Source organism: Bicyclus anynana, chromosome 2 (assembly GCF_947172395.1).
Source record: "Bicyclus anynana chromosome 2, ilBicAnyn1.1, whole genome shotgun sequence".
Taxonomy (NCBI): Eukaryota; Metazoa; Arthropoda; class Insecta; order Lepidoptera; family Nymphalidae; genus Bicyclus; species Bicyclus anynana.
This window is the reverse complement of record NC_069084.1, coordinates 17,116,041-17,137,102: the sequence shown is the minus strand read 5'-3', so window position 1 is coordinate 17,137,102 and position 21,062 is coordinate 17,116,041. Positions and strand designations below refer to the sequence as shown.

The window sequence follows — 21,062 nt, the reverse complement described above, 5'->3', positions numbered from 1 at the left end:
AAGTACGGTAAAGTCTATCTCTAGTCCGTCAAATATTACTAAAGTTATCGCAAGGTTAAGAAGAAAAAGAAGAAGAAGAAAAAATATCTTATTGCACACAATAACAAATTGAAAATTTTAAAAAAATACTAATCGATACTAAAATTATCATACAAAGGTGGTCCTATAGCTTTAAGCAATATCTAACAGGCAACCCCTGAAAACAGGAGTGCGGAGAAAGAGCGGGAAGCTTATTTTCGTAAATAATGCTATATTCAGTATAGTTTTTAGGCTTGTTTCTTTAAAACAGACATTTTTTTCGAATAAACTAGTGCAAAATTTTGTTTTGATTGTTTTCTAATCTACAGTAAAGTCTCAAGTTCTTTCTATGCATTTTTTCAACGACAGATATGTAAGTCACACACATTTACATCATAAATTATATTCATGACCAAGTGGTCAAGTATCTCTGTGACAGAAGATAATTTTATGTAAGCCGCCTCTCCTTCTATACTAGGTCATTGACCCTCTAGAGAGATGGGAAACCGGACAGCTCCGTCCGGGATACTGAATTAGATTCCAAAGGTCACGAATAGACGTATGTTCGGAAAATTGCGATAACGAACGGCGTATGTTATTCCCATCGGCGCTTGACGAGCTCACTTGATGGTAAGTGACACTTGAGCTCATGCTCGTAGCTGATAATTAATCGGAATTGGGGTCATTTTCAAGTCTAAAGAATATAAATGTTGAACCGCATTTCAGCTTATACTGTAGTGTTTAGCTTATTTATGTCTTCAGTATTAACATTGCACAAATTATCCTACATTTTAAAATAAGCAAATACTCATTATGTTACGAACGAGGTTCCGCTAGAGTCGTTATTATTTCCCTCTTCCGCTGAACGTCGTACGAGTCTGACGTGTTTTTTGTGCTCCTAACTTTCCGTCATAATTTAAAAGTGTATTTGTGGCAGTTCTTAAAAGTTTAAACTCACTATTACACTGGAAGTGTCCGGATCACAGTGATAAATCATTTAAATCACATCACTTTATCTAATACGCGCGAAATAAGAAACGTAAAATCAAATTGTTACTACGAATAGTTTCGCTTACCGTCTCACTGTCACTACGCTTGTGTCTTTCGTGGCGCATTTCTGTTGCACCGTTCGCTACACATTGGTGCAACTTTTAATCATTATAACATGTCCCGAACTCCACCTAATGGTTTCTCGGGTTCACAAGCTGAAGCTAAGAGTGAACAGAAAGAAGATCATACATCTCATACATCTAGTCGCCCTAAACGTAAACATGACAGCTTCTTGAATGAAAATTTAGAATCCTTTCAAAATGAAATAAAAGCTATGTTGCAAAAGTGGAATGATGATCAGAACAGCAAACTCTCACAGATCCAACAGGACATGGATATTATAAAAAAACAAATGACAGACATTAGGAAAACAAACACGGATATAGAAAAATCGTTGGAATTCATGACATCTCAATACGACAGTATGAACCTAAAAGTAAATAGTCTGGAAAAGGATTGCAAGGATTATTCGGCAAAAATTAATATATTAGAAAATAAAATCGAAGAAATAAATAGGCAAAATTTTCTAACAAAAGTCGAAATAAAAAACATTCCAATGGAAAATCCAGAGTCACAGACCGAATTGCTAGGAAAGGTTCGTGCTATAACATCCTTATTAAAATTCGATATGGAAAATCAAATTTGCAATGTACAAAGATTACCAGTAAAATCACCGAATAACAAACCTATTATGGTTGAATTTACTACTCCAATCACTAGAAATAATTTTCTTCAAACAGTTAAGAAATTCAATTCTCAATCTAAAGATAACAAACTCAACACGAGCTACCTCGGATTACCTGGCCCTAATAAACCAATATATGTAACAGAACTCCTTACCCCGAAAATGAAAAGGCTATTCTTTTTGACCAGAGAACTCAACAAGAACAATTATTTTAAATACTGTTGGACAGTTAATGGGCGAATTTATCTCAGAAAAGAAGAAGGGTCACAGCTAATTCAAATTTCAAGTGAAGAAAAACTACAGGAAATAAAAAACCAATATTCACTATGACTAAGGGTATCAATTACAATTTTGTATTACTATATATTTGAAAAACACAACTACTCACTTTCATATATACACTTACATATACACTCTTCAACTTCTTACAAATCGTTAAACACCCAATACATGATACGAACTATTGCGCACACTCTTTTAGCGAATAGTAAAATCACAAACGATGTGCCTCTTTACTCAACACACTCAGTGCTTTTAAATTTCTACTCTTACGTGAATGCAATACGGCTGTTTTTTGTCTGCAGTAGTAATAGGTTCGTTAACGTAATCAACTCAAACAGATACCTACCCTCTACAAATTTTAATGGCTAATTTTATGAGTGACTTATTTAACAATATTGATAGTGTATCAGCACAATATCTAGTCTGTACTCCAGAGGAATGTCCTTCCCTACTAACAAAGAAGACTTATAGCCTAAAAGTGTTTGTGCAAAATATTCGAAGCATTAAGAAAAATATAAGTAACATGTGCATGCTATTGGCCAGAATTAACACTGAACCAGATATTATTGTTTTAACTGAATGTTGGTTGTCCAAGGTGATATCTCCACCCACATTAAATGGTTACACTAATTTTCATACAATAAATATTTTAAATCAAAATGATGGTGTGGTCTTATATGTGAAATCCAATATTAAAAATACGACGTACGAACCAACTTTAACAGATGCCAACTGTCTTATAACTAATATCGGTTGCAGTTCAATTATAATCTCAATTTATAGGCCACCGTTTAACAAAAATGCGGATAATTTCCTTTCTAGCTTGGACTCGTTGCTAAAGTCCATTAAACATTTTTCCCAAATAGCGATAGTAGGGGATATTAACATTGACATTACTGACAATAATACTGACTCAAATTCAGCCAGTTACCTTAACCTTCTTGCGTTGCACGGGTTCTTACCTGCTTTTACACATCCCACAAGGGGCGAATCATGTTTAGACCATGTATTCTTAAAAATCAAAGACAACTCGCTGTGCCTCATAATCCAAAATTCAATTACTGACCACGACTCAATTCTCTGGTGTTCAGGTCCAGATAGAAAAAATGATAGTATACATGAAGTTAAACAAAAAATTAATTATAAAACCTTATCGCATGATGTTTACAATACAGACTTTAGTTCTATCTTTCAAATTACTGATTGTAACCTAGCTGCCGAATTTTTACTTAATTCTATTGTCAAACTTATAAATCAAAACTCATACACTAAACGCGCTTCGAAGCATAATAAAATTTTAAAACCCTGGATGACTGCTGGTTTATTACGATGTATCAGAAACAGAGACAAAATGCACCTAAATCTCAAAAAAGATCCTAATAACGATATTTTAAATGTAACATACAAAAGATACCGAAATTATTGTAACAATTTATTAAGAAAAATAAAGCTAGCGTACGATAGAAATGAATTTTTAAAGGCATCTTCAAATATTAAAAAGATGTGGCAGTTTGTAAATAGATTGGCCCAATATAAAACTAAGAGCCCACCAGGTAATAGCTTCAACGTCTTCAAAAAAGCTATTGTGATACCTATACATAAATCTGGTAATAAATTAGAAATCAATAATTATCGCCCAATATCGATTTTACCTACATTATCTAAAATTTTAGAACGGCTCATAAATAAAAGACTAATCAATTACTTAGAGGCTAAAAAGCTTCTTTCTAACAATCAGTTTGGTTTTCGGCAAGCAAAGTCAACTTCTGGAGCTGTTGGGGAGCTTACAGATTTTATTGTGGATGCCTTGGATAGGAAGCAGAAAGTTGTAGGGATTTTTCTTGACCTGGCCAAAGCTTTCGATACTGTTTGTCCATATCTTCTCGCACAAAAATTAGAACAAATAGGCATCCGGGGTAGGCAACTCAATCTTTTTCGTGACTACCTGAGGAACCGAAAACAAAGTGTTAGAGTAGGTGGTATCGTAAGTCACGAATCAGACATTCTTTATGGAGTTCCTCAAGGAAGCATCCTCGGACCGACCTTATTTTTGGCATTTATAAATGACCTTTGCGACATACAGTTGGCTAATGGAAAAATAATAACATATGCTGATGACACGGTTCTTCTTTTCAAAGGTAAAAACTGGACTGAAGTTTATAACACAGCTCAAACAGGTTTAAATAAAGTCAATGAATGGCTCATTGTTAATAGGCTTACACTAAATTCACTTAAAAGTAAATATATCTGCTTCAGCATAAGAAACACATCTCTGACTAACAATCCTTCTCTTAAACTGACAGCTCACTCTAGTGTATGTCTTACTAGAAATTATACTCAATGCTATTGCCTACCGTTGGAAATGGCTCATACAGTGAAGTATCTAGGAGTGATAATTGATAGCCAGCTATCCTTTCAACCACATATCAATACTGTCACTCAACGAGTAAGGAAGTTAACTGCTATATTTAAGAACATAAGGAGTGTGGTTGATTATAAGACCTTGAAATGTGTGTATACTTCACTGTGTGAGTCCATTCTAACTTACTGTATCACTGCATGGGGAGGAGCTTGTACATCTCATATGCTTCCTCTTGAAAGAGCTCAAAGGCTGGTTCTAAAAGTAGCTACATGTAGGCCTTTTGATTATCCTACTCGTGATCTATATAGCCATTGTCAAGTCCTAACAGTTAGGCAATTGTTTATACTTAATATTATAATGTGTCAACATAAACAAAATAATTTTAAACATAATATTAAATACAGACGGAGGAAAGACAAAATTTGTGATGTTAAACATTGTAGAACCAGCTTTGCTCAAAAGCATTTATCATTTCTTGGAAAGCATCTGTACAATGTAGCTAGCAAAGTAATGGAATTGCGTTCATTGACTAACAATACTTGTAGAATCAATGTTAAAACCTGGCTTCAAACATTAGATTACGATGAAACTGAAAAATTGCTAAAGATTCTTAGATAATTACTTAAACTTACTAGCACGCACACTCTCATGTACACACACACACACATACACACACTCACACACACACACACACACACACACACACATACGCATACGCTACCTTTAAATTATTAAAATAAAACTGGTATAAATTACAAATGCACATATATTAAGTTTTAATTGTATTTGTAACTCAAATTATATATAAATTGGAAAAATTATAAGTTATGTATAAATTGGATTGTATAAGCTACCTTATAAACTAAATCACAATTTAATACTTTTTAGTTTTATATTTAATTTTTACTTTTAATAGTTTATTTAATTTAATTAATTTAATTTAATTAATTTTAATACTTTTTAATTGTACTTGTACTGCAGCTAAAAATATTGTAATCTTCGTTCGTGAAGAGATGGTGGTTGTAACACAAAATCTTTTATAGATTTTAGCACAACTGCCGTTTCAACCTATTCTGTATAAAAATGTTTTTTGCTCAATAAATCATTTATTCATTTATTTATTTACTAATCGCCAAGTGCTCTAACTCTAACTATAAATCTTAAAAGAAATGCAACAAAAATATGTATCTGACTGCTTACCTCAAGGAGAGACACTTGTCTAATTGTAAAGAAATGCTACTCAGTTGTCTCATGCTGGAAGGAGTTTGAAAATCTTTTTTATTTCGGTATTTCACCGTGGCAAACTGCTTTGACTGGTGATAGAAGAGCTGGCTCGTTTTTTGCACAAAGGATCAGCCTGGCTGTCCAACATGGAAAAGTCTTCGGCATGATAGTTATTAGGATAAATTAGCTTGATTTTCTTATAGTACTCTTTCTCAAGGGTTTCGTCTTTGAATTGAAATGGCAGTCAAGCTTTACTTGTCATCGAATAGAATATTGGGTCCAGAAATGAACTTTGCTCTGACGAACCACAATTCGGGATCGTCGATATATTGGGTGTGATTGATTTTATGAGATCAGGGAAAATATATTTCGGCAAATTGTGTTGTGTGCGGTGAGGGGAATAATATATCATCCCCTTCAATGGTCAAAATCTTGGGGGAGATTTGAAGCATTGTTGTTCGGACTTTGGCTACAATCTTGCTGTGTTTTTTTTTTATGTTATTCTTCCTCGCGATTATTTTTTTCACCATACAAGTTATAATATATGAAAGCTGCCTCTTGCCTCGTTGGTCTAATGATTAGCCAATGTGACTTTGGATTACGAGATCCTAGGTTCGAAACTGGGTCGGGACATGGATTAGCTACTGAGTTTTCTAGAAATTTTCAGAAAATATCTCAGCCTGTATTTTGGAAGCTGGTGGTGGTTACACCCCCGTACCTCAGAGAGCATAAGCCGTAATTTAACATCACCCTAATCCCGGCTACTCGGGCATTGTAGCAGCGTGGTGGGTCTAAGCTCTACACCCCTCTGGAGGCCTTGCCCTTGTTAAAATAGACTGATAATGATAATGTTGATTTTAGGTATTTTTTACTACAAGTGTATTCTTGACCACAATATTTTTTTTTACTGTTTATTTACAAGTTAGTTCTTGACCACAATATCACCTGATGGTAAGTGACGATGCAATCTTAGATAGAAGCGCGCTATCTTCTTAGGGGGAGATTCTTCTCCTTAAATTGCTTGGCGTATCTATCTTGGTAGGGTGGTAACTAGCCACGGCCTGGACCAATTAACCCTTGGCCTCGCGGTGTTTCGTACAATTTATATATGTGATAAAATTTATATATGTGATATTTCTTTGGGTTGCAGTTCAACTTCGTTGGCAAACTATTGGGTCCGAAAGGCAACTCCTTGAAAAGACTGCAGGAAGACACCATGTGCAAGATGGCGGTGTTAGGACGAGGTTCTATGAAAGATCGCCAAAAGGTAAATTAATCCATTTTATCGTTTTGCCATATTAACCAATAAAATAACATGTGATTATTAATTTGGATATTTTTTAGGTTTTAATACTTGAATGATTTGTGGTCTATTATACCAACCCCTCGCCGAATCTAGCTCGGCTGGGCAGCGATCGGGAAACTCCGCGACATATTTTTGAATCCAAAATTCATCAGTGCCTGAAGACGAAAGTCTTCGAACAGTTCATGTTGCCAGTGATGACCTACGGATCCGAGACTTGGTCGCTAACTATGGGCCTTATTAAAAGGTCACTCAGCGGGTATTGAAGCGAGCTGTGCTTGGAGTTTCACTGCGTGATCGAATCAGAAATGAGGCAATCCGCAGACGAACCGAAGCCACTGACATAGCTCAGCTAGTTACGAAGCTCAAGTGGGAAATACGTAAGCCACATAGTTCGAACAGCCGATGGACGTTGGAGTCCAAAGGTGCTGAAATTGCAACCCAGCACCGGAAGGCGCAGTGTTGGTTGACCCCCCACTAGGTGGACCGAGGATATCAAGCGGGTTGCAGGGAGCCGCTGGATGCTGGCGGCGAGACCGTTGTGCTTGGAAGATGCAAGAGGCCTATGTCCAGTCAGTGGATGTCTATCTGATAATGATGATGATGATACGATCCCTTTATGCCACCAGGAGGAGGAGCTCCGCGTGTCGGGTGACCCGAAGTTCGCTCATCTCTCCGACGAGCTCCACGTGGAGATTAGCGCCTTCGCCACTCCGGCTGAAGCTCACGCGCGCATCGCATACGCACTCGCTGAGCTCAGGAGGTTTTTAGTACCTGTACGTATTTATATTATACACATTTTAATAAGAAATATTAATATCTAGCAGACTCTACGCCGTTTCACTTGCGTAGTTCCCGTTCCCGTGAAAATACGAAGATAAAATATAGCCTGTAGCAGTCAGAAATAACGTGGATTTCTTGTAGCAAAAGAATTTTCAAAATCGGTTTAAAAGATCCAGAGATTACTCCCTACAAACAAACGATCAACTCCTTCCTCTTTATTATAATATTAGTCTAGACTAGCTATTGCTCGCTGCGTCGCTGCGTTGTTCCCGTGTTAAGGTTTTTTCTCGTAATACCCTCCGGAATAGTAGTAGAAGAGACATAAATGGACACTTTTGATTGTACATACATAGAAATTGTATATAGGTACTTTACGGTATTAATTTCCCTATTAAGTCGTAAAAAGTTTGCAGCATTGAGCAAGTTCTTTTAACCGTGAAGCACCAAAACTGTCGAGTTGACTGCTTTACAATTCGACGTTAATTGTCTAACGCGTCGAGACTCTTCTTCTAACGATTGCCTCCATTTGCCAGCCAATCGAATTTGCAAAGCAAATAACCTATGCTCTCGAAACGGTAAAAATCTATTGAAGAACAGGTACACACAGAACTCGCTTTTGGAAATTTTATCTTGAAGAGGAGTTAGAAAACACTGCAGCAGTGTTTTGTGTGACGAATTTTACTTCCAACTAATCTAAGCGCATTTCGCTGCGATATTGATAGAGCATCAATTATTGTCCACGCATTTGTTCACCATCAATATTGTAGATTTTGTCTAAAAGATATTTATCTATCCCTTGAAAACAGTACTTTTTGTGGTTGAATCGTATACATCGTATCCTCCAGTCTTATCAACGTGTATGCATTCCATGATAAGTAGTTTTGTAACCTTGACAACGTGTATCCATTTCATGATGACTAGTTTTTGTACCCTAGAAACTATGCAATCATGATAAATAGTTTTTGGAAACTTGACAACGTGTATGTATTTCATGATAAGTAGATTTGTAAACTTGACAACTATGCATTTCATGATGAATACTTTTTCATCCCCCTCCTAAGAACACTCCTGCTGGCCAACTCACTAATTTGGTATTTGTTAACATCGTATTAAAATAAACATCAGATCAAAAAAGTAATAACCACCGCATTTTTCGTATTCCGTAAAGCCCTTGGTTAACAAAAATCACAATGTCAATTGGGAAATGTCATCTACTTGGCCGCTCACACCAGCAAGCTAATTCACTAACTCTACGTAAAAAATATTATCCGGTGCTTACTGACAGCCCTTTGCGGATACCATACAGTTGGTAAATGACATTTCTCAGTTGATTTGATGTTTATTTTAAAAGGTTGTTAATTAAGGACAAATTTGCGTTGCCTTGAGAATTTGCAACCACATGCTCGGCTCACTGCTGAACTCGAGTCTCCTCTCAGAATGAGAGGGGTTAGTCCAATTAGTCCACCACGCTAGCCCAATGCGGATTGGCAGACTTCACACCCGCAGAGAATTAAGAAAATTATCTGATGTGCAGGTGCAGGTTTCCTCACGATGTTTTCCTACACCGTTTGAGACACGTGATATTTCATTTCTTAAAATGCACACAACTGAAATGTTGGAGATACATGCCCACGACCGGATTCGAATCTACGCCCTCTGGAATCAGAGGCAGAAGTCATATACACTGGGCTATCACGTTTCTCACCACATTATATACCGTACGTAAAACACACCAAAAATTAAACAACAAATGAAGTGAAAACCAGATACAAAGTAATAATGAAACGTTTGGGAACATCCAGATAATAACTTCCCAACAAACAAGTACTCTGCAAACAACAACTTGGCTTAATAATAGATTATAGAACAGCCATTTTGCAATTTTACAGCCAAGCCAGGTGCAAACCGATTTTACGAGCGCGCTATAGATGCGGAGGGGAGAGCAATTTTAAAGTTTACCCGTTGTGTGTAACAAAATGAAGGATTTATTATACTCCGCCGTGTAAGGTTCTTCTTTGATCCGATGTTTATGGTTTCGCTGACGTTTCCTGGATCACTGAAGAATTACTGGGATGGTGCTAATATAAGATTTATAGCTTTGGACGGAATTATTACTATGCCATGTTTGCACTGCAGTGGTGTGTATTGTTATCTTGTTAGTAAGATGCTCGGGTTTGATTTAAATTCAAATATTTACGCCTAATAATAGTCGACCACTGGTCGACGTTCAACTTTTAAATAAAATTAGAAGAAATCTATATTTTATTAAACAATGTTGACATTCAATAATCACTTATGTATGTGTAGAAGAACATTATCAATCATTACCGGAATGATTACTTGACTTACTTCTACAGGTATACCCCTTAAAGACACTATTGATCAAGTATAGCACTGATACTACCAGATGGAAACTAGGATTAACTATCGCATATCGTCACGGATTCAACCATTCAAAGTCCGAGATTTGACTTTGAATGGTTGAATCCGTGACGATATGTCTGTGACTGTGACTGGCGACCGATTGTAGTAGGGTTAAGGGATCCCTTTAAAACTAGTTAACGTTCCCCTGCCCCGCTCGTGTTGCCTCCCAGCCAAGTCAATTCAATGGCCGGACTATACAAATAACTGACTCAATCAATTCCTTCATTCAATGCTTAACTGACTAATCCAGCTCAAGCGTTCAACTGAATAAACTAGAGAGCTACTGCGTGCTCTCTCCGAGACCGTCCACTAACAGATAAACGACACGTACTTTGACATTTCTAACAGATATCATATCATATCAAATTATTTATTCTAATTATTAAGCGCTGTTATTATCTAATCCTTCGACATATATATCTACTCTTAAAACATGATTTCTCGTGAACATAACTTAAAAAATATGTTATAAAAGAATATGTTTTATACTTGGATTTTTTTTTTTTTATTCTTTACAAGTTAGCCCTTGACTACAATCTCACCTGATGGTAAGTGATGATGCAGTCTAAGATGGAAGCGGGCTTGTTAGGAGGATGAAAATCCACACCCCTTTCGGTTTCTACACGGCATCGTACCGGAACGCTAAATCGCTTGGCGGTACGTCTTTGCCGGTAGGGTGGTAACTAGCCACGGCCGAAGCCTCCTACCAGCCAGACCTGGACAAATTAAGAAAATCTTAATCTACCCAGCCGGGGATCGAACCCAGGACCTCCGTTTTGTAAATCCACCGCGCATACCACTGCGCCACGGAGGCCGTCATAAAATTAAAGGTCAAGATCTAGTTGCGTCTAGTATCTTGTAACCGAGCTGCCTCTCAAGCCACAAGATCTAAACTCCAAAGTAAAGTACCGTACTTTATATGTATTATTAATAACGAAAGTCTGGCAATCACAAGCTATTAAAACATTACGTAAGTTTATAGTAAGTTATTACTATAAAAAAAACCAGAAATATGAATATTAGAAAAAACTAAAAAACAAATTGGATTCACATTACATTGACAATTCCATCCAATGCACGTTACCAACGAATAAATATTCTCGAAGTGCCATAAAAATATATTTATATCTGTAACGTTTTCAAACAATCACCACAAATATTTTTATGGAATAGGAATGGGCTTTTCCAATTCTATGGAAACACACGAAGTTTATTTATGACATTAAATGATATATTCGCAGGTACGGCATCGACATAAAATGTATAGTACTTACAGCTTTTGATCGATACCTACTTACTTGTATACATGTTTTGAGTAATTTGTTTTTACACGTGAATAAAATTGACAATCAATCTATATATTTTCAACATCGTAGGTACATTATAATGTCGTCGATTTTAACAGATTTTAAAAATATGGTTATATTATTACGTATTCAACACGTATGTACGATGTACGTATATATTGTATACTAGCTGACGCCACGCGGTTTGATTCGCGTGGTTCCCGTTACCGGGGAACTATATAGCCTATAGCCTTCCTCGATAAATGGGCTATAGGAATACGGGGATAATATATAGTCTATAGCCTTCCTCGATAAATGGGCTATAGGAATACGGGGGTAATATATAGCCTATAGCCTATAACAAACAAACTCTTCAGCTTTATAATATTAGTATAGATTAATTGTAAGTCAGCGGCTTTCTCAAAAAATACTGATCGTATTTGGATGGGGTTTTTATTTTATACGTGCTTACTTAATGGGGGAGATTATTGTAGGAACGAAGGTAACTCGATTTTCTTTAAAGACAAATTTTATTAAATTTTCAACAAATCTAATAATGAAATTACAATTTTAGGCCTCAATTTGCTTTTTATGATTTGCAATATTAAGTTTTCCAAACTAAGAAAACTTACTTATAATTTTCATTATACCTCTACGTAATAAAGCGTTTTTTTATTACTTATCTAACTGCTGAACTCTAAAACTCTGATAACACTATCAACATCACAATTTTTTACAAAAAAGAGACTTTTCGATAACAATTTCCGAAAGGTTTTTTTTCTATATTACTTCTGTTTTTGAACTCAAAGTTAGCGTACAAGGTTACAGTTAAAATGAATACCGTAGCAAAATTATCAAAACGACTTTTTAAAACATATTTAAGTGACTTTATTATACAAATAGAACAGTAAATTATTACTGCAAAGTACGTTAAGTATGAGTACTTAAAAAGTAAAAGTTATAAACGTCCAACAAATGTCCAAAAAAATTCCATGCCTCTTGTATATAAAAGCAAACATTAAAACTTCACAAAGGACAGAAATAAACTCTTAAGTACGTCAAAATAAAAATTATAATGCAAGCCAACTGCCCGTCGTAAACCCTGGCCACCCTAAGTAAGATATCGAAAACATTTTCCTCGCTATAAATTCTTTTATACGTAATATTTTATCGTACAGTTCAGATAGAGAGGACAGGAATCACCTTTTAGGACAGTCATAAATGTTGTTTGTAAACAGTAAACTTTGTAGGTATCTTTTTATTATCTAAAAATTCAATGATTCATTTTTACGATTTAACTCTCTGCTAACTTTAAACCGCTAAACCGATTTATAAAATACTTTCAAAAAATATCAGTGAACATCAGCTTTATTTCGGTTTACAATATTCTCACGGGAACAGGAACTAACGATGGTGAAACTGTGTGACGAAGCTAGCTAAAAAGTAAAAACCAACGATATTTTAAACAGAAACCTTCTCTGAACTTATCTTTGTTTTTAATGCCTACATACCTAGTTGTAATAAAATTTTTATCAATTTAAGTTTTATATTTGGTAAAGTTTCGCTTTATAAATCTCTGTAAGTGTATTTTGTTAGAAAACTCAAGAAGTCTAAATTAAACGTATTTGTGTAAAGAAATATCTTCTTTCTAATCGAAGTAATCGTCTAATCTTTTAACTTAGCTATTTAGTTCTTATTTAACAATTCAATAGAAGTTTGTTTTAAAAAATGTACTTTTTGTATTCATTTATTTTCACAATTTAGCTAAAAATGCCCCCTGTGACAGGGGTTGGTGACCAGCCTAGACACTATAATACCACAGTATGTCATTGCAGGATTACAACGACGACATAAGACAAGAGCAGATGCTGGAGATGCAGATTCTGTCGTCACAAAACGAGCAGAGACGTCTCACTCCCCCCGACTCCTCCCGCAGCGGCAGTGAGGAGACCCTGCCTTTGAGGGACACCGCCAACAAACAGAGAGTGAGTGTATGTAAATTGTTTATTTTTATTAGTAGATAGACTGGTAGTCGATCAGAGTGGAGGTCTGAGATTTTATTCAACACTAATATTATAAAGTCGAAAGATTGTGTGTGAGTGTGTATGTTTCTTCCTCATTTGCTACTACTACTGCTACTGAAACGATTTGGCTGAAATTTGGTACGGAAATAGATTTTTCATTTCTCATACTCGGAAAGCAGTGTTGTTTTGATCTGAGTATTGGGTGGAAAATGCTGCTTCCCTACACAGGGAGGGAATAAATCATACAAATTACTTCCCACCTAAGGGCCGGAATGAACTTTAAAAATAGAACTGCTGTCATTAGCTGTGAAGTTTTATGTTTTTTTTTTTAATTTGTCCCCAACTAAATTCGGGGACAGGCAAAGATCGTTGACCATACAGCCTGATCAGACGTCAATGAAGTTCTAGAGGAAAACTTTTATGTAAAAAGTAAAGTAATTATAAAAAAATGCTACGGCCATGTGAGTTTCTAAATTTAGCGCAAACTTCTTAATCGGAATAAGCCGCAACAAAAGTGTTGAGTTCCCTAAATAAAATTTGAAAGTCGACATAAATTGGCGGGATACTAATCTGTTACATAACAGTGACGGAGTTTAAAAAAAATAGATAATGATTAAAAAATATAATGACAATTAATTTTAAATATTATATATTATATATATATTATTTAATATAAAAAAAATCTAACCTGAATTTTGTCTAGTCATTTCCGAACGACTATTTGCCGTCTCATTTCTTCTCGCGTTTTCTCTCTTTCTTCTCTCCCCAAGATGGTGGATTAAACAAGACGTTTTTAAGGTGCATAGTGTTATCTAAAGGTTTATTTTAAAAAACCATACAACTGTGAACCAGTAATTTTATAGTGCAATAAGCAATATAGGTATTCTACCAAAGGAAAAGTGAATTCTATAACATTAGTGGTTCTTCGAGTAGGATGTAACGAGATTTTTGCGTAAGACATTCTCCTTAGAGAGAGCCGCCAAGCGGGCAGTAGTCACAACGTCGGTAAAGCAGTCGTCCAATTTGACGACTGCTTTACCGACGTTCCAAGAGCGGGTCAAATAAATAGACAATAATTATAATTTCCTCGTAATCGAAATGAAATTTCCTCATATATTCGAAATGAAAAGTAGAGTGTTTAACACGCGTAAAAGAATCTACTATTACTCTGGATTAACACATACGCTAGTTTTCATCCCCGAAAAAATCCACAGCTCCCGCGGGATTTGTGAAAAACTAAATTCCACGCGTACGAAGTCGCGGGCGTCCGCTAGTTGAAAAATAAATATAACGTACTTTAAATACTACTGAAGCGGCTGTTATCCCAGATTTTACGTTGAAAAATAAATAGAAGTTTACAATCCGCTAGTGTACTCGTATAGGTACAATAAAATCCCAGTAAACACCGTCGCAGCGAGTGGAAACAATCAGCGAGATTAAATCGTCGCACAACAGGTGCAAGCGGAGGACATTCGCAGAGAACAAATGCACACTCTGCACAATCTGGATTGACAACTGCATTGCCACGCGGGAATTGGATGTTTTATCTTGAAAGGAAAACAACATTTCGCTAGAGCAATATAAAGGAAAGCGATGACACAAAACTAAAAATAAACAAAAAAAAAACAATAGATTTTTAACTCAACCAGAACTTTGTGTTCTAAGCCATAAAGGTTTTCTAGTGGTTAGCCATAAAGGCAACTAAACATACCTAAGAAAAAATATTAAATAATAATCAACAGGCTTATTTGGAAATTTACCCTTTAACTATGCTTTGGCATACGAAAAACAAAATACATATTACGTTGCCTTAGAATCTACGATAAAGAATATGTAACGTTGTCATTAACATTGTAATAGAGTAGTTGACACATATCAAATTTAATATAAACAATATTAATTTCGTGTAGTACATGGAATAAGGGTCCGAAATATGCCTATATTAATTAATTAAAGTTAGGGATTTAAAAACTTAATTGAAAAATCATATGTTGTCAAATTATCCAAACGTCAAAGTCGCTGTCGTCCATTTTGTGACGTCAAAGTAATAATTATTGACTAATATTTTAGTTAAACGCTCCGTTTGTATTAACTAAATAAAATTATTTATTATTAATTTGATACCTAATCATCTCGCAGAAAAATATGATAATTTTATTTCAACCTAGTAAGTAGAACAATAATGAACAACTTAAGACCATTAAAAAAATGTCAACTAGCCTTATAAGTCACAGATTTGCAAAATCAGCACATGCACACACAGCACAACAAAATAAGCACAGCTCATTCTGTGTTATTCTGTATGAAATTAAACTTATAGTCTACATTTTTTCTTAGCGCTTTACCCGACCTCATAATATGTGCCCTCACTCTTTTACTAGCAATATAAGGTACGACTAGATAGCACAATTTATTATTCTACGAAAATATGCTGCAAATAATTGTCTGTCGCGTAAGATAAACTTACAAAGGTACTCATTATGCTAAGCTGAAGTTATTTTGAAGCATTAACTCATCAAGACGTTAATACTAGGATTTATCAAAAGCCTCCCTTATCTCAACCCCGCGCCTTTCACGTACAGCCTTATCAGTTGAATCTGCCCCTGAAGCCTACGCCACGTCTAGCATTCAAATAAAGGTAACTTGTAGATATTCAGAATGATCTGACGTTATCTACTGAAATATTAAAGGGATTCAGAATATTCTGTAGGTGTGCGATGATACTAATATTATGGTATCTATAGAAATACTTGGTATTAAGGCGGGGATAAAACAGGTATTGCAGGAATTTAAGAAATTAAATATCACGTGTCTCAATCGGTGAAGGAAAACATCGTGAGGAAACCTGCATACCAGAGAATTATCTTCATTCTCTGCGTGTGTGAAGTCTGCCAATCCGCATTGGGCCAACTTACTGTCTTATACTCCAACAATAAGGATGATGGCTAGGTTTGAATAAGTTGATTTTTATGAGACATTCTGATAAATAAGGTCAATATTAACTACATAATTCATAAAACAAAGATTGTCCTAATGTTTATAAATTAGATAAGATTATTTTCAAAATCGATTAAATAACTTTAATCGTAGTTTGATGAAAATTCATATATTATTAGCTTTCTTTTATGCAATTTGGCATTTTTCATAAATATAAACATAAACGCACAAATAAAAATATATTTGTAATTTTGTCCAAACGCCCATACAAATCTAACAATCACTATGATCGATGACGTCATTCATATAAATTTTGTCTGGGGCGTTTTTGAGCGATCCATGACAGTGCCGCAAATATGACCCATTAAACCCCTGTATATCCGTATATATCCTGTATATAAAGTAATGATCGCATATACTTCTACAAAATTGATTTATAATTAGCACACTTCATTTATATAGGTACCTACCATTTAAAATACTGTCATCATCCCTATTTTATAAATTATGAGTAAAAGTATAAAAAAAGAAACCAAAGACAGAAACAACGTTTATTGTAAACTTAACTAGACACAAGTCAGGACCAAGAGTAGTATAATCATCAGAACACCACTATTTGTCATGTTTAGCACAACTGTGAATTTTTTTCCAGCTCAGGCATTGTGCTGCATGTACCTAACAAATATTAGACATACAGCACTGATTTTCAGTGCTGTATGTCCAATACCTTGACTACCTTGTATTACCCATCTCTTTATAAAACTGTTTTAATGTTTGTGTATACGAAATACGAAAGCTAATTACTGGCCATAGGCAAGATAATCGCAATTATGTTTTTATGCGCAAGGAGGAAAAATAAGGAAAAATCTCGCTCGCCTTGCGGTGAGATGAGAAACGGCGTTGGCATAATTAATGCAAAATAAAGATGCAAATTAATGACGCATGCTTAGCATAAATTAACTTGGCCGAGGTTATTAATTTATTCCTCACCGGAAGGTTTCCCTGATGTTTCCATCTTCCTTATTCTTTGGGATTTAAGATTGAAGACCTGTCATAATTTTGTTTTTTTTTTATTTACACTAATTACTTCCGTGCGAGAATTTTAATAATTAGTTTAACAAAATACGTGTTGTAGTATAAAAAACAACACTCACTTGATTTTTTTTGTTAAATTATTATTTTACTTTTACTTCATTACTAGCGGACCCGGTCAAGCTTCGCTTCGACTTATGTGAGCTTCATCCCTACCTACCCTACCCCTACCCTACACTACCCTACATTACCCCAACCTACCCTACCCCCACCACTACCCCTTCTACTTCTTAGGGTGCCTCTCCGACTAGCGAAGGTTGGCAGTCAGTTTCTTGAACTCGTCTCTATCCTTCGTGCGGCGCTCGCGATCCCGGTCCCTCTCTAATGTTTCTCAGCCAAGACTTAACTTAACCACTACCCCTAAAGGGTTAAAAAGGGGTTAAAGTTTTTTTTAATATAAATCGTTCATGCTTTGTGTAATATTTTGTAAAATTAAATGAATTATATATAAAAACATCAAAAATAAAAATAGAAGGGATAGAAATAGGGATTGACACCACCACACCTCCTGCATCTCTCGATCCTTTTACATCCCAATAGGTCGTAGGTGGCTCCGCTGGGTTTTAGTGGGTATTCTGGTTTCGTGTAAACGCATTTCCCAGCTAGAAAAAAAAGAGTCTTGATAGTTAATATCGATTTCCTCGCGGACAAAGCCGCGGGCGTCCGCTAGTGAGGTATGTGTGGCTATGCAGAGTCTTGTGTATTATAGAACTATCGGACGCCAGCGACTTCATCCGCGTTTGAATTCAGTTTTTCACAAATCCCGCGGGAACCATGGATTTTTCCGGAATGAAAAGTAGCTTATGTGTTAATTCAGAGTAAAATCTATTTTCGTTCTAAATTTCAGCCAAATCGCTTCAGTAGCCGCAGCGTGAAAGAGAAACGAACATACACACACTTTCACACTTACACACAAACTTTCGCCTTTATAGTATTAGTGTGATGTGAAGTGTGATGTGATAGTGTGATACTATGATAGTGTGATGAACAAGCGTGTAGCTAAATCTAAGTCCACGTGCATGGCTCTACCTTACTACAACGTGCTCTAACTCCACAGCTGCCGAGCACCCCGTTGGCGCCAGCGCAGCAGGCTCTGCCGCTAGCCGTGAGCCACGCGGGCGCGCGTGACTTCTCCCCTCCCGCGCCCACCCCGCCCGAACATCTCGCTCATCATCAGGTACGTGCCATTGAGGAACTTGGGCCTTCAGGGTATCGATGATCAGATCGTAGGTATGATATTCCAGCGTCATGTGGCGGAGTTTTCTTTCTTATAGCAAATATTTATTTATTATACTGCTAGTGGACCCGGTCAAGCTTCGCTTTGACTTATGTGCACTTCTTCCCTATCCCTACTCTACACTACTCTACCCCTACCCCTTGACTCTTAAACGTTTGTATGGGAAATAGAAAAGGGTTGTTTTTATGGTTTTCCCGGCAAATATTCAAATTTTTCTCACCTTTTAAACCTCCCCTATACCTCCACGAACATTTGAAGGCCAAGATACGATAAATCCGTTTAGCCGTTCTCGAGTTTTAGCGAGACTAACGAACAGCAATTCATTTTTATATATATAGATGTGTAACGTAACTATGTGAAAGTACATATTTTATTTATACATATAAATTTTCCTTTTAATTTTTTAAGTATTAAACTTAATCTTGGAAATTAATTTTGATTTGTTGTATTTTAATTTTATATACTTTTTTTTTCCTTTCTTTTTATTATTACTTTAAATAGTTATAAGTTTTAATGTAGTTAAAGCTTTAAATAGGGGTTTATGTTGCCTGTTTTCGTAGTGGCACTTAGAACGGGGTCCTAGCTAAAAATCAGCGTTGTATGCTTTTTCGCATACGGGGAGCATATAGCAATATGCTGAGCTGGGACTTTTTTCTAGGTTAAGCTACATATCGCAGGGTATTTACTATTCTAAGATAATTGTGATGTATGGCATAATGGTAGCAATAAAGATATTGTCTTTCTTCTTTCTTTTTATCGTAACATACAGCAATATGCTGAGCTGGGACTTTTTTCTAGGTTAAGCCACATATCGCAGGGTATTTACTATTCTAAGATAATTGTGATGTGTGGCATAATGGTAGCAATAAAGATATTGTCTTTCTTGTTTCTTTCTATCCTAACTCGCTAAGTTTATATTTTCATTAGGAAATAACAACTATTTAGTTAAGTAGGTAGTCTTTTTCAGTAGTTTTTATTTTCTCTCTATCATCCAGAGAGCCGTGATAGCCCAGTGGATATGAACTTTGTCTCCGATTCTGGATGTGGGGTCGCATCCGATCCGGGGCATGCACCTCCAACTTTTCAGTTGTGTGTATTTCAAGGAATTAAAATATCACGTGTCTCAAACGATGAAGGAAAAAGTATTGTAAGGAAACCTGCATTACAATTTTCTTAATTCTCTGCGTGTGTGAAGTCTGCCAATCCTCATTGGGCCAGCGTGGTGGACTATTGGCCTAACCCCTAAACATTAGTCTAGTAGTTGTATTAGCGGATAGTAACGTTATTTTAACTAAAAACTGATATTTACGTAATTTTGTTGAAATATTCATGTTAGTCGATAGTAAAACAAAAGATCATTGCCACTTGATGGCAAATGACATATTCAAGGTAATTTCATAGAAATAACTATACTGGATAATCACGAAAAACGAAAATACGACAAAAGTCGGTGTAGTGACCCATCGTTTGAATGGTACATAATAGGGCCTCTGATGTGATTGTAGTCAAGGACTGGAAGTCTATTCAAAGGGCTTATGTCCTGCAGTGACATGATGAAGAGGCATCTAATCTTTCCGATTCCATTTGAGAATCCAAGAACATCCATTCTTGGATTCTCAAATAGAATCGGAAACCGGAAAATAAAAAAGCAATTTAATAATTTGCAAAAGACTACCATAGAAAATAAAAAAGAAAGGTTCTCTTAAAAATCTTAAAAACGACTTTCTAGGTCAAGCATTATGTTAACGCCTCCCAAAAAACACGAACCGTTTAGCATAATATGTCGTCCGTCTACGTCTCCATTCAAAAATCACGAAAAGAATTTCGCATTTTCCTTCGTCACTGCTTTTACTTTTTCCATTCACCGTTTATATTTGATAAAAGGAAAAACTTAACGTTCTTAAACTGAGTACTAGACTAAATTTAGCGTATCTATCTATAAAGAAGACGAAAACATCTTTATTGTTATAGAAAACTTTGCAACAAACAAATTTTATATTCAATACGAGTATTATAAAATAGTAAAATCTGCAGTTTCACATTTATTTTACAAGTTAACCCTTGACTACAATCTCACCTGATGGTAAGTTATGATGCAATCTATGATATGCAAGATGGAAGCGGGCTAACTTGTTCGGAGGAGGATGAGAATCCACACTCGCTTCGGTTTCTACACGACATCGTACCTGAACGTTAAATCGCTTGGCGGTATGTCTTTGCCGGTAGGGTGCTAACTAGCTACGGATGAAGCCTCCCACCAGCCAGACCTGGACCAATTAAGAAAACCTCAATCAGCCCTGCCGGGGATCGAACCCTAAATTTCCGTCCTGTAAATCCACCACGCATTCCATTACG

At 35.9% G+C, this 21,062-nt stretch overlaps 1 protein-coding gene across 2 annotated transcripts in view; it reads left to right on the top strand.

Moving 5' to 3' along the window:
• Positions 1-21,062, top strand: part of LOC112046553 (KH domain-containing, RNA-binding, signal transduction-associated protein 2-like) — a 245,550-nt gene that overhangs the window by 209,872 nt on the left and 14,616 nt on the right. The window contains exons 4-7 of one of the 2 annotated variants that reach the window (XM_052889222.1): positions 6,772-6,888; positions 7,554-7,700; positions 13,253-13,408; positions 18,528-18,647. In XM_052889222.1, coding sequence (XP_052745182.1) covers positions 6,772-6,888; positions 7,554-7,700; positions 13,253-13,408; positions 18,528-18,647 — 540 coding nt within the window. The remainder of the gene's footprint in view (positions 1-6,771; positions 6,889-7,553; positions 7,701-13,252; positions 13,409-18,527; positions 18,648-21,062) is intronic. The other variant, XM_052889217.1, reaches the window with a different exon arrangement.